The 15,546-nt window shown below is 39.0% G+C and overlaps 1 protein-coding gene across 20 annotated transcripts in view; it reads right to left on the bottom strand.

Moving 5' to 3' along the window:
• LOC129514588 (transcription factor 4) overlaps window positions 1-15,546 on the bottom strand; it is a 356,507-nt gene that overhangs the window by 38,299 nt on the left and 302,662 nt on the right. For all 20 annotated transcript variants that reach the window (XM_055333282.1, XM_055333286.1, XM_055333281.1 and 17 more), the window contains 3 exons: window positions 13,600-13,705; window positions 9,872-10,005; window positions 3,897-4,029 (listed from right to left, as the gene is read on the bottom strand). In XM_055333282.1, coding sequence (XP_055189257.1) covers window positions 3,897-4,029; window positions 9,872-10,005; window positions 13,600-13,705 — 373 coding nt within the window. The remainder of the gene's footprint in view (window positions 1-3,896; window positions 4,030-9,871; window positions 10,006-13,599; window positions 13,706-15,546) is intronic.

Below are 15,546 nucleotides of genomic sequence, written 5' to 3'. Positions count from 1 at the left end.
TAACCATTATGTTAGTTTTATGCCCACTTCCCTCCGAGAGGAAGGGAGAGTGTGTAGTCCCAAACAATCAGGGGTCACACCCTGGGAACGTATACAAATGGGATCTCCCATGGGGAACTGGAGCACTCTTGTCCTTGAGTAATATCAGGGGACCGTGCCAGGCGAGGCAGTGCTCTCAAGCCTTTTGGCCCAGAAGACATATTGGACGTTATAGGTAAGAAGGAAATATGTAGATAGCAAAATATATATGGCTGCATCCTCCAGATATTTCCATCCTCTATAAACTGGCATCTAGTCACTCACTACACTTCCTCCTCTGCGTGCATGCTGGCATGTAGAGGCCCTGGCCTGGACAGCTTCTGATATATGGCCAGGAATACTGCACTGAAAGGGTTTTAGGAATATAGTTCAAAAGTTCTGATGGTGGTAATTCTGGAAGCCCCTGGACTTAGCTCTTCTCTTTAACTGAGTACTATACCTGCTGAACTAGTGAGAATCCATGTTGTGTTCCATGCATTATATTCATATAATTCCAAGGAGCTTACTAGGCCCTTCCAATTCAGAAATGTCAAATGCAACCTCCAGAGTTTGCTGGCAAGGCTTCAGAGGAAAGTAGTGGACTCTATGCCCCAAGTAAAATAAGTTACACTTCTTTTGAAAATCCATGGATGAGTTTGTTCTTCTTAAGCATTTCTCAAAAAATGGTATTGGGCATTAAAGAGCAAAAGCAAACAAAACAAGAAACAGTCATCACTCCGCCCAAACAAGTCATCCGATGCTTCGGTGAGCATCTGCCATCTTTGAAATGCACAGGCCAGAATGGGGGCAAGGGAGCTGATTCCAGGGGGTCCCCTTCTGATGGTTCTAAGCTTGCATCTCCCTCCGTGTGCATTTTGTCATTCTATGATCAGTTCAGGATATTCACCGACTGCCAGGAGGACACATTATAACAGGAAGCTCAGAGGTGGGGTAATGATCTCCTCCTGAACTGAAAAAAGCAGCTTCCTAAGACATCAATGCAATTTATGAAAAGATTGCACTGCCTTGCACTTTTTCACCAAGAAAACTTAAAAAATGTGATGTCCATGTGTTAGTGCTTGAACCCCATTCTTACAGCATTAGTAGTGCTTACAGTCATTTTCTACAGAATCATGTGTGTAATCTCAAACATGTGTCAGGTTATGTGTTCCCTATTTACCAATTATTTAATTAGCTCTGTTTGTTCTTTGAGATAGAGGCAATGTAATATTTCTTTATTTCCTGCATTTCAGAATGAGTGAGTATATGCCAAATATTTTCAAAAGTCTACAGATGTATCCTATTAATCCATACTGTTTGTTAGGGAAGTACCACTAACATCAGAAGGGAAATCTTCTCTTCTTGCTATACAGACATGCGGCCATTCCTGACTTCTACCACACTCTAAAAATCGATCCAAAGCCTAAGAAAATTGAAGTGGAAATAAACACGAGCTACTCGACACCGTGCAATCTTAAGGCTTATTATCATATTTAAATTTTCCTCTGTATTTCAATGTAAGGAATTGGAGGACGTATTATTTTAAGAAAGAACATTCCAGAATATTCTCCCTTAACAAAATCCTAAAGTCTAACTGCATTTATGCAAGTTAATAAAGGTCTGTTCCTCCAAAAAACTGAATTACCATGTACACTTGTTTCCTGAGAAGATTATAAAGCTTTCTCACATTCTGCTAATAGATTTTGACAAGTATACTCATGATCATGGGCTAATTTATGTAATAAAGTTATTCTTAAAAACCCTTTTCTGGGTTCCAGAAATCTCATACTTTCCCCTTTAAAATTATGGCTCTTTTATTATTGTTGAGACCCTTCCTCCTCTTTAAACAGGGCCCTGTGGTGTATATCATAAGTTCACTCCGTCTTTAGTGTGTGGTTGAGCCTGTTAGCATTCAGAAGTCACCTACTGCTCCCCTGCCGCCCAGACCAAATGAAGGACAGCAGACATTCCTGTTCATCCACAGGCTAATGATGAGTCAACTATCTTAAATAAATCTCATTTCCACTGAGACTTGTGGGCATCCTAACCACAGCTCATAGAGAATGATTATTCCATTTCAAAATATCTCTTTCTTCCCAAGTTGGGGTACCTCTCTCCCAGAAAGACTGTTTAGTAGACCAATCAACAAAAATTTTTTTCAAACAATGCCCAAGCATGTTTTCCTCAACTCGAGCTTTTGCTCCACCTTTATACCTTCCTAAAAAAGAAAATTACTCAAACCACAAGTAGACAGGAAATCTGCCGTGTAAGAGGATGAATGACCGGTCATCCTTCTTTATAACAAGACCTCATGACTGCAGAAAGGGGCTTTCCATTTGTCAAACCACATTGAAGTGAAATATGCTTTTCTCACCCTTTCAGTTCTGCACTTCTTTCTTTCTTCTTGTTTTTCAAATCTGCCAAAACTGCATTGATAGCCAACCCAACTTCCCCATGTGACCTCTGTCCACTCCTCTCCAAGGTCAAACTGATGCAACACATTTGTAAATGCTTTGTTATGAAAAGTTACGAAAATGGAAACTCTTGTAAATTTGCTTCTTACTGAGACATGATAGTGAAGGGCTGCGAGGTGGCTCATCTCAAGTGTGAAATACATTACTGAATAAGCAGGGAGTGTATTATCTAGGCAGAATTATATTTGCAACATTTCAAAGCACATCTCTTCCCTTTCATCAAAAACTCTCCCACATAAGTGATTCACACCACTTTCCTAACTCCTATGGACTCTCTAAAGAAAATGAAAAACTGCAGAGAGCTAAGGGGAATAAACAGTAGGATTATTGTCACACATTCTTCTCTATAAAACATACAACTAATGTTCTCTTCTCATCGGGGGCCCACTGGAAGAAATCATGAGGCCAAGCAAGGTGTGAGTTTGAGCTAGGACCAGAACAGTGGCGACCAGCGAAGTCTAAGGTTTTAACGAGACCCCAGAACATCAGTCTGTGTGATTCCTATGAACGGCAAAGTTGTTAAAGGCAGATTCAGAAGGGGGTGGCTCCCTCCTCCCCAGCCTGGACTCTTTCCTCTGGGGGCAGTCGGACACCTGCCTAGCTCCTCCCTCCAGGAGGGAGTGCTGGTGGGAGGAATCATCTGTCTGGAGAGAGAATCACAACGGACATCATGAGAAACCAGAGGATGATGGTTTAGTTCACTGGGAAGCAGCACTCTGCTTGGGCCTCAATTCATTAGTAAACCTGCTTGAGAAATGGCAGTGAATCATTTCTGGCCCTGATGCCCAGGCATCGCCTCTGCAATAAGTAACCAAATGGTTCTTCCCCTCTGAAGGATTCCATGATGCCACATTCTCCGGCAGGTGAAGCCATCTAGTTATTAATAACCCCCACGAATTTCACAGGAACTAGTCTTTGGAAGGCTCTGGTATGTCATGGTTAAGAGCTTAGCACGGTGACTAGAATTTGGGAAGTGGTCAATAACTACTATTGAGCTAACTTGCCCCTATCTGACTAGTCTTCAGTGGTTTGTCTTATAAAAGTTCACTTTGCTCAGAGAGTGTGAGAAGCAAGGTAGTTTCGGTCTATTTAAACCTTTGTTTCATCTAATAACTCACAATGAACCAAGTAGTCAAATATCAGTTTCTTGTGACCAAAAAAGTGATTACAGACAAGCCAATGACTATATCTGTTTAGATGTTTAGATTGAACTAACAATACATGTTAGTTCATGTATTTTTTTTCTTTTTCTTTTTCTTTTTTTTAGTTCATGTATTTTCATTCAGTTATGTGACAAATATTCATTGCCTGATTGCTATTCAATTATGAAGAGAAAAAAGAGGTCCTATCTTATTAAACCCTGACCTTGATGGTCGGGTCAGAATCGACATTTCTATGACTCACCCATTATACTGTCTGTCCCGTTGGCAGGAGGTGTACAGGAAGAGGTGCTGTAATGGTTTGTGCCACTACGGTGGAAAGTGGACATCGGAGGAAGACTGGAATTGATGTCTGCTGAGGAGTGTGATGGATAGCTCTGTAGCAAAAAGCAAAAAAAAAAGAAGAAGAGGCCACATTCAACCATGAAATATTTAGTGGGTTAGGTTTCTAATACTCCTTTTGGAACTCTTCATTTTGCAACGGAGACAGCCTTTAGAATTTCAAAATATCCAAGAATACATCTTGCTTAGATGTGACAGCTTTCATTTTTCACATAATAAAATACAAAGACACATAGTTGGTTTGGGTTTGCATCAAATGCAGAAGAGTACAATGGCAATATAGGACAGTGAGAAAAGATCACAATCTCTAAATCTAACAATTACTGCTTAAAAGTATCTCTGAGGTGTCAGCAACATAAAAGACCATCTCTATTGTAATTTTTTGGTCTGAACTATTGATCAAGTAAGAAAGATTCCATGATACAATGAATAAAACAATATTGTGACCTGTGGGGTTGACATTACACTTTATCCTGGACTTTCAGACACTAAATGGCAAAGAGCAGCCAGTCTTAAATCCTCCTCCTACAAAACTGGGCCACCTTTCTGAATTCTAGAATGAACAGAATGGTCAATGAAAAACTTAAAAAGTAACAATGATTAAGTATCTCTCTAAAGCATCAATATGTAAAGCCTTAAATCAACAACTATTTTGAATTACACTGGAATGAATGAACTCAGAAGCGCTGATTTTTCTTTATGCGTCCTCTTCATTAGCAATCTCCTGGATACCTGACTATGAAGAAAGACCATCTTTAAAGAATCATTGGTTTTAAGGTTTGGCATTGAGTTAAAATTATTATCCTAAGTTGTCCAAATACGTTGCTTTTCTTGGGATATATCACAGTGCCTGTAAGATAGCAAATTAGTTGCTACCAATCCATCTGCTTGGGAATGAGCAGATCACTAACAGGCACCAAAAGAAATCGAGCTATTTTCATTCTCAAGATAAAAAAGTAGCTTTAAAAAGTTATTCTTATAGGTATTTGAATGTGTTACAGACATGTAAAACTATTTTGGCTAAAACTGATTTTTTTCTTACATGTACTATATATTAAACCCTATGGATCTTTATTAGATCATGGATCTAGTGGATCTTTATTAGATCATTAGTGGAGATTCGATTAAAATTAGAGATCGAATATGATGCTAAAAGTCAGGGGGTGCTTAAAGCCCAGGCATTTATTCATAGGAGTGAAACCCTGGTGTCTTGGTATTTCTGTATTAATTCTGTGAGGCCCATCTTGTGTTCCACTTCTTCCTTTAGTATTACTTCCTACTTCCAACTCTTGCACAATCTCTTCTCTCTGAATCCCTAATGTGCTCACATTCTGCGCTGTGCCATTTAACAATTATATGCTGCCTGTCATTGCTTTCTCTTTCAAGGACATTTCTACCTATACTGTAAACTCTTTAAGGGAAGGGAATAGAGCATAGACTTCTGCATCCCACAACTTATGGCTGAGTGCTGAATACATAATTATTCTATATCCTCAATGAACCACTGGTTATTGGTCGGCATTTAATAAATAGTGGATTGCAATACTACTTAATTGAGAGAGAACTAAACGGTCTAGAAAATGAACCTACATTCTGCCAATGACATGGTGGATGCCTTTGCCAATATGACCCCTATGCACTCAAAATAGTCCAACTGAAAGGTCAACTTCAGTGAAAAAAGTTGAGATGAAACCCTTAAATCTTTCCAACTTCCCAAGAATGCCTTTCAAACCTTTTAATTTCATGGACCTCTGTGCTTGACCAAAAAATTCCAAGCAGTCCACAAATTTTTTTCCAAACAAGATAGAATGGGCCCATTCCCTACTACAGCTAATCCATAAGACTGGATGAGCCACGGGACACCAGACTTACAACAATGATTTCTGCTTGAAAGCTAAACACTATAATAAAGTAGAGAAAGAGAAACTGAACATAGAAGGAAACTGAAAGAAAGAGATGGTTTAACTTCATTTCTACATAGTGCTAATTCTGTGTTGAGTTTCTGAAGAATAGAGAAACTGTATATAAATCAGTCCCAGATATGCAAACACTAAAACAGAGGAAAAGAAATTTGAAAAATACTTGTATGACTCTATAATCACAGGGTGGAACAGGAAAAAGATTTCCCCATCAGGGAGGACTTCTAGACACTTTTAATATGGTGCAAAATGAGCAGTAATTCAGGGTTTAATAGACAGAGGGATAATACTGAGTTTAGAGAATGACAAGAAAAGTTCTTCCCTGAAAATTTTAATGGGGAAACCAATGCAATCAATCCATGTCATTTTTAGAGACTCATAGAAAATAGGATGCTGAAAGAAGTTAATGAGATTTATAGCCACATTATTTTAAGGAAAAGTATCTTGAAAACTACTGTCACTCAGAGATATAATAAATACACTCCGGAGAATATCACTGGTGTGTGAAGTATGTCTCTTTTAGAGTACTTAGGGACCAATGATGAGAGATCCCCTCAGCCTCTCTTCCTCCGGGTCCTGATACTGCCTGCCCTGCTTGCTACATGGGGAGTTTGAGAAAGTATAACGGCTTTACATGCCCACTATTTAATTATTTTTACTGATGCCCAATTATAGCATATTTGCAGCCTACTGACAGAGTAATGAGTAATGGAAATGTTTCTATTTGTGATATTTTTATCAGCCTATGAGCTGATAATTCAAGGATTAGAAAACACAGCAATTGGTGGCACATACCAACAAAAAAAATCATGCTTTGGGCTCAGGCAAGATTTCACAACCTTGGCACCATTAAAGTTTTGTGCCAGATGATTCTTTGCTGTGGGGGGGTCTCCTACGCACTGTCGTGTGTTTACCAGCATCCCTGGCTTCTATACACTGGATTCCAGTCGGGCTTACCTGCTGTAACATCCAAGAACATCTTCGGACTTTTCCAAATGTTCCCTGAGGGGGTATAATCACACCTGGCTGAGAATCACTGGGGTAAGGGTTTATGTTACAAGAAAAGGACTTCTTTTATAATAAAACTTCAGACTCCTAGGACTATTTTCAACGTGTGGTGCAAAGACCATGCCTAAACCATGCCAGGCAGGGATGCTACTTGCTTCTAAGCAGAACTCTGCCAACATTAAGTCTTCTACAACAACCCATTCCAAAGCTTAACCACAAACTCCATTCCTCAGAGCGATTCTGTGTGTACACCTGTGACATCGGAGTGATTAGCTGTGGGATTGTGTTGTAGAAGCTGAAGCTGTAAAGGGGGATTTAAAGAAGCAAAATTGGTGACTTGACAGTTGCTACTGAAATGTGTAGGTTTTAGGCTTTATAATTATAGACTCTACGACAACACAGGATAAAGCGATGAAGACCATAATGTTTCTAAAATACTGTATCTTTTGGGCAGCCCGGGTGGCTCAGCGGTTTAGTGCGGCCTTCAGCCCGGGGCGTGATCGTGGAGACCCGGGATCGAGTCCCATGTCAGGCTCCCTGCGTGGAGCCTGCTTCTCCCTCTGCCTGTGTCTCTGCCTCTCTCTCTCTGTGTGTCTCTCATGAATAAATAAAATCTTTAAAAAATGTTTAAAAAATAAAATAAAATAAAATATTGTACCTTTAGAGACAATACTAATTTGTCTCTAATACAAGGAAAATGCTCTTCTTCTAACCAAACTATTCCTTTATTCTGTGTGAGACTGGCCAAAAGCTACAGGCAAAAATGAGGAACTACCACTATTTCCAAGTGAAAGGACCCTAACTGCTTATTGCATACCCAAATTATTCTCCATCAGTGTCAGATTTCTGAAAGGCCTTGCAGCAAGAGATTTTCAAATGGTTAAACTGAAATTACAATGATTACTAGAAATAATAATCCAACAGTTTCCCTATCAGTGAGAAAATTCATTAGGATACATTACCAGAGACCTAATTCATTTACCATTTTTTTGAAACAAACCCTTAATCTCTAAGATCTGCTAAATAATCATATTAAGAATGAAAACTCCATGTTCTGTGTTGGATAAATGACATTACAAATACAGCATCTGATACAACCTGTTGGGTTTTTCCTTCGAAATAATCTTTCTTCCTGGTTGATAACACTGTTTTGGTATTTAAGGTTTTCAGCATTTTTTTTTTTTCTAAAAGGAATGTAACTGGTTCCCTTTTTAAAATTACACTTTTTATGCATGGGAGCATATTTTAAAGATACCTCCGCCCATGCAGTGAATTCGACTGGGATAAAATCAAACCACCTACATCAAAATTCTAGAGCATGATGAGGAAAGAGAGAAAGGAATATAGGAAGAATGAAAATATGTCAAAAGAACAACTCTTAGAAGGACCGATATTCCATGTTAAATGTTAGTACACTGCCAAAAGCTTTTATTTGTAATCAAAATTTTCCTTGCTTACAGGACACATGTAGCTTTGATCATGAGTTCCTTAGAGAAATACAATGTGATTAAGGGGAAATAAATATGTTGGTCAAGAAGAAATTCTAGTATAATAATAGTTGATACTTTTCAAAGCTTTTGCTCTAAGACTTCAAAGTAGGAATTGGAAGAAGATAAAATTTGCAAGTAAATCATTTGCTACTTACTGAAGATGTGCTGAAATTTGAGATAGTTTGATGGACATATTCAAACTTGGCAGATGATATAAAAAGGCCTATTCCATCTCCATCATTTGCCTCTCATTAACAGCTAACTGACCACAGTGTCTCTATCACCAGAACTAGTTAAATAGGTATTTCCAAGGATATCAGAAACCGTAACTTCTGGAATGTTTTATTTTGTCAGAGTAGAATATAAGTCACCTTTTCTATGCCTCTAGCGGTGAAGAAAAGAGAGGAAAGACTACAGAAATCCAGAAAGTCCTATTTCCTATCGCAGAGCAGAGAAAGACACATGAACCTGGGTATCAGGAGAAGAAAAAGGGACAATTTCAAGATGAAGAGTAGTGACAATAGTACCACGTTATCATGCCCTTTTGCATTTGTAGAATTACAGCTTCAAACATTTTTTAAAGCTATTTTACTGCACAAGGGCTTCAGTTCCATACCTCCATCGCAAACCTAACCATGATCTTCATGTAATGCTAGACTTAAGTTCCTACGAGGATTCTGGGCTGTGGGAGTTTTTGAGGCTGGAAAAGATCAGATGAACTTCCTTCCTCCAAGATGAAGGGACACACTAGGATGGATGAGTGTAGGTGATGGGCAGAGTGGACACTTTAGTAATGAAACAGGATAGCATTCTACAGCTCAGCAGTTTTCAACCGAGTGAGGCAACTGAGCATCAGTGGGAGGTTCAGGGGTGTGTAATTACAACTAAACCACTAAAAACTGGGAATCTGATCTATACAGAAACCCCATGGTTGCTGTGACTAGTGGAGTATATGGGAAACAGGAACTCTTTCCTTTGGGTGTGGCACCCTGGGTCGAAGCTGTCACCAGGGACAGAAGCCAATAAAGGGAAGTGGAAATGCACATGGGACATACAGGCCACCTACTCCCAGGGTACCGACGGTCACTCTGCCCCCTGCAGTATATTCTTCAAAACTACAGACAGCAAATAAATAAAAGACAAGGATCCACCATAGCTGAAACTGCACAACTCAAATACAGTGTGTATTTATGTTGGAAAGGGGCTAACATTGTCGTCAAGAAAGCACAGAACTAAACACCATCAGCAGAAGAACAATGGCGAAGCGAAGCTGGAAGGGCTTACGGAGGCGATCTCATTCAGGTAGGTCTTTGATCACAGAAACAAGATAACTCTAAGAATAATGAGCGTATGCCATTTTTACATTCATTACAGAGTCCTGCGTCCATGCATGGAAAGGCAGAGAATGAGACTTTGTAAACTAGCTGTGTGGTCCCCATAACCATGCAAGGCTGCCTTACCAAGCGTTCGTGTGGATGCAGGCTACAGTAGCTGCTAGACTGTGGAATATGAGAAGAACTGCCCAACATTCCTCCGTAGCCAGGCTGATTCATCCCACTGGAGGAGCTCCAAGGGTCACTGCTGTGATGGCCATCTGTAAAGGACAAAGACAACCATGACTTTTGGGAGGCATTCAGCCTTGCCCTACAGAATAGGGGTTTTTCATATACTTGAAAATGGCTACCCGTTGTGTATTCATCTTTGTGCTGTTTCGCCAATTACATCAGAAGGCAGTCATCCTTCTTTTTTCCCAAGTGGCTCTATATTGCCAAACAAATGTAAACATTTACCATAGGCGGTGTCCTTAGTAAAAATTCAGCTCCGAAAGAACAACAGAACACATTTCTACACAGAATTATGTCAAGTCAGCCAGGTAAGTGATACTAAAGAAAACATTTCTTTGAAGTTCCCTGACCTCTTTTTCTATGAAAACTAACAGCTAAATTGTTTCTAAATTCTGTGATGAAAAGAAAATACTTGACACATTATAGAGCTGACCAGTTTACAGGTTTTAAATGCATATGAAGAAGTAAGAATGAAAAAGAACATCTCAGATTTAAAAGATCAGATTTCTGTAACATATAAGATAGATTTAAAGTTGAAATTATGTTATGATTTATAGGGAACAGTGGTCTCAGATATGTAGTTCTGAGTTTTCTTAACTTCTATTTTTTTTTTGGTGCATAGTCCTATAGTGTCTTAAGCCTCTGGTAGCAACTAAAAGGGTGCACACATATCGTAAGGTAGATATTACACTAGAGACAATTTTGAGAGGGTCTGGATTTTATAAAATTATGAGTTAATATAAGTTAAAAAGAAACTTAAAATGATGTGGACCTTATATGAATACCTTTTGATATTAAGCTAATCTTTTGTTACTGTCATATTAAAAACATTTTTATAGATTCTTTTTCTTCTCTGAGTCTATTGGCCTAGAAGTTACTATTAGGGATCACTGATGTTTGGTTTGGGTTTCTTAAAACAAAGGCGGTTGGTAGGGGTGGGGTGGGTGGGTGGGAATCTGTGTTGTTGCTGAATTCAAATTTTCCCTTCTTTCAATAGTTGAACAGAAATTACTGAACACCAGTTGAATAACATTCCATCAGCTAGGTGTTCACAGCACAGCAGGTACTGCCTCCTTGAAAATAAGATTATTTTCACTGTATATATCATGTAATAAAGGCGTTTTGAAAATTTAGGCAATGGGCAAGTTAAATCCGACACTATATACCACAAAGCTTTTTTTTCACTGAGCTTTTAAATCTAGGAGTTAGAATTCCAAAAACTGGAATAGTTTTAGGACAGGGAGGAACGATCAATAGATTTCTCAAAAAAAAAAAAAAATCTTGTCCGTGATTTCGAAAACTTAAGAGTTTTAATTAGAAGATGGAAATTCAAGTGAAAAATAAGAGGTCACATGGCAGTGAGTTTAAAATATGCTCCTGACAGTGTCTGAATATCTTTCACCCAAACCATATGATTTTTTAAGACCTGAATCTTCAGGGCACTAAGCACCCATCACTAAAGAAGCTGAAGTGAAACAGGATCATGAGGTTCTGTTTCTGTGATCATGATGGGAAAACATAGGACTTTCAAAAAGTTATTATTCATGTACTTAAGACTTAGTCTTCAAATTGTGGAAGTTTAGATGTCACCTTAAATTCAAATATGAAATTAAGGCCCTAACATTTCAAATAGTTGGCATCTATGACAAACAAATTAAGAATATGTATCATTGAATGAGAGTCTCCTGAAACATTCTGACAACATGATGCACTATATGGAAATACATTTAGGATTTGTTAACACAGAACACTCTACTCAATGCAGACTTATAAAAATACATACTTTACATAAATTATGCTTTTCACAGTAAATTAATATTTATCACATCCCATGATCTTGGCATAATGTTGTTTTGAGAGAATGGAATTAGATGTGTGCAAATTAATTGTGCTCATCATAAATGTCAACCCGATTTTTTTTTTTTTTTTTTTTTTTTTTGCTTTTCTGGGTATTCATATGCAGAAAAGCAAGTTTGTTCCCCATATTCTGTGTGGTCTGCTGTGGAGAACAGCCTACTGTTTTAATCTACCTGACCTCCCACATGGTGTGCACAGTTTAAGCAAGCACCTTCCTGAACGCAGATAGAAGAAATCTATCCTGTCAATTTTCTCAGTGAAAATCTGCTTTGAGTGATGAATCCTTGAATTGACAATCTCCATAAGCACCGCTAGCATAGTGCCTCTGACTGGTTGCAAAAGAAGGGAGCTGATGCCCAAGTGGCTGCTGTTTACAGCTAAAGGGTATGATAAGCCTTTTGTCATGGCCCAGGACGCCCCCAAGTGACATACCCTGCTGGGTCCCTTTGTGAGTTCCACCTAGGACAGGTCACAAAGATAAAGGACCCTTATGAACCTGAGCTCTATTATGTGCAGAACAAATTGTCTTCATTCCTGTGAGACCTATTTGATTCAATTTTATAGATTTTCCATGGAATTTCACATGTGAACTAGCAACTGGAAAAAGCTAATACTCTGAAGGGCAAGAAAATAAGTCCCTTTTAATCAGGATGATTTTGAGTAAGTCTGCTGCAAGCTAAGTGAGACACCAAGCTGCTCCCCAGTTGCTTGCTGCTCCAAGGGTGCTCCCTTTCCCATGACATGGCCCTTCCTAGATTATCAGAAGGAAATCCCATGGCACTTGTCCAAGGCACACTCAAAAGAGGTTTTCACACCCAGGCAAAAAGAGTTCAAAGTTCTGCATACAGGTACAGGAGTTCTTGGTAAATCCCACATCTAAATTTCAGAGTATTAGCCTGGCAACAAGACCATCATATTTTGACAGTAAGTGCCACAGGCTTATCCAAGAGGAAGTCTTAGGTGCATCCTCTGGATAGTCTATTCTAACAAGCAGCTGTTGTCTTTCTACTATTCCAGCCTTCTCCACGCAGCAGAAAGGAACCGTGCTACCGTTGGCCAGATTGTAAGCTCGGGATGGGGGTGGGGAGGCGCACATCCATGTACATTCAATTAAATACATGGCACAATTAAAAGAATAAATATATTTCATTCACTGTGAAACTGTAATTTTTGAAATTTGTCTGGGACAAAAGCTGGGTCTTTTATCCTAAAGCAATAAGCATGCCGACGTGGAGCTTTTGCTGTGTAATTTAATAATATTCCGGTCCCGAGATAGACTGCTTCATCTTAAATGGGACTCTTGTTCTTACCTATAAATTAGTAAGTGGCTGAAATTTTTACATGAAGTTATACATAAGGACAATTTGTTCCCAGTTGGCTAAATCCAGGATGCTCAAAATACACACTGAACCCAAACACTTCTAAAAATACACACACGTTCTTCTTGGGGAGAGAAGGAGCTGAAATGATCTGTCATGGAAGACGGTCCCCAAGAAGCGTCAGTTCCAAAGGAAGTCAACCAGTTTGATGTTAACTCATCATTGCTCAAGGGGCTTTGATTTAAAAAAATAAGTCTGAGTAAAGTTTTAATTAACTGATTAATTTTTAATGAATCTGATGCCTAAAAAGGGCATGACCTTCATGTTCTCCCCTGGCCTCGTATTCCACTTCTTATCTGTTCAGCAGTTTTCCCCCCATATATGACCTGAGAAGACCCAGGGAGACTCTGCCCACTGGATTTCCCCGCAGAAGTGGCTGCATCTTACCCTGCATGAAGAAGGAGCTAGGGAAAGTGCTGGCTGCTGGTTTCGAGGAAGGGTAGCCTGGCGAGTCCCTATTGTAGTCGGCAGTGCTTGCTGATGGAGCATAAACCTGAAGAAGGAGAGACAATTTAGTTTTGCTTGCTGCATTGACCAAAGCACCTCAAGGTCCATTACTTTATAAGAAGCAGGCACAAAATGCTAAATTTCTACCATGCCCTTTCCAAATCTGATCAAACCCTAGAACACTGCCCCTTTCAGAATACAGAAGAACAAAAAACAACAACAAAAATGCTGAGTATATTGGTGTGACTGGAAAACCAGCAGGGGGGGTTAAGGGGTGGGTGGATATTTTCCAGTCTCAGGCAAGAATACTGCAAATTACATCTAGTTAAATATATTATATAATACCCACAGGGCTGTCCTGTCCAAGCATCTTTTTTTTTTTTTTAAACCTATATGGCCTCTGAGCACATGAAAGGTGCAAACGAAAGGGCACGCATCAACCCTCTTCTTTTTACTTCATCTTTCAATTAAAATGTTCGTTTCTGAGAGAAAGACACAGAGAAAACAAATGCACTATCCAGACCACAGAAAGTGACAAATACATCTTGGAATATTAAATTCCCATAGTGTCAGCTTTTTGCAGAGATGCATGAAAAAGGCCATTAAAAGCCCAGATCTACATAGACCACCAACAATCAGTACGTACACAGGAAGGGGGGGGAGCGCTTCTTTATAGTTCTTATTATATTTGTGTGTGCAATAAACTTAAAAAAAGTGTGCCAAAATCCTACTTTACTGAACATTCGTTTACTAATACTCTTGAGACTGGGGGAACCAGTCCCTTATAAAAATAGCCTGTGTATTTTCTTGTTTATGTTTCCTCTAAAGAAGACAGCATAGTAGAAAAGCATAAATTCATAAGGTATAGTTTAACTTTAATTGGTTCCCCCCCTTGCCTTTTCTGCTAAATATAATTTTTTCAAATCCCTATTTTCTTTTGCTCCAAAAGTTCCTCTCTCCAGATGGTCGGAGAGACTGAAACACTGTCATCCTCTTGATGAAAATGGATACCTTCCTGCCTCCATTTTAAAGCAGGCAGCGGCTCACAAAATTGGCAGTGAGCCTACAGTGATATTCACAGGTCACAGTAAAAGAAAGAGAAATTCACCAATAAAAAGGCAACTGCAGAGTTACCAAAAAATACTCCCATTTTTTTTTTTTACCGTGCACATCGAATAAACACCCTAAGAAAAATTATATAATTGTTCTCAGAACACCATGAATCACAAACTAAGCATTAATACAAGGTTTAGGATTTCACAAAGGATAGGTCCACAGAGACAGATGTGGGAAAATATGCATACACATACATACATCAAATAAATGCGACATATGCCCCACAGTGCCCTTGAAAATTGGGAGGTCCTGGAGAATGAACAAAACAAAAACAAACCAGAAGAACCCAGGCACACATTAGAAAACATGGCATTTTCTTCAGTCATGGAGGGATACAGACCCCACATTTCATAGACTACATTTCATTTTTTAATTATCCTCATATTTTAAATATATAAATGCCTACTTGCTTCTATTGCCACGGGGCTTACAAGAAGGGAGACATCTTTGCAAGCATCTTTAAGAGAAAAAGAATAAACCTTAGCCAGGAATCTCCAAACACATCAATACCCTTTAAAGTCCTATCACGCAAAGCCCAGGATTTTCTTGAGAACTATACAACTAAGCAACAGTTAGGGAAATACTACTGAATGTATTTAAAGAAGGTCTTGAGAGTAGGCTAAAAACATGAAAGAAACATTACTGTCTAGAAAAAGAGGAAATTGAAAATTAGATCATCTCATTCTAATGACAAAATGAGCGCAACATAGCTATTCCACCCACTACAATATATCTGTGGTCCAGGCTTTTAGCCTGACAGCTACTTGGCCA

Source organism: Nyctereutes procyonoides, unplaced genomic scaffold (assembly GCF_905146905.1).
Source record: "Nyctereutes procyonoides isolate TBG_1078 unplaced genomic scaffold, NYPRO_anot_genome, whole genome shotgun sequence".
NCBI classification, from domain to species: domain Eukaryota; kingdom Metazoa; phylum Chordata; class Mammalia; order Carnivora; family Canidae; genus Nyctereutes; species Nyctereutes procyonoides.
Note: the sequence above shows the minus strand (reverse complement) of the source record. Positions and strands in the feature narration are given on the sequence as shown.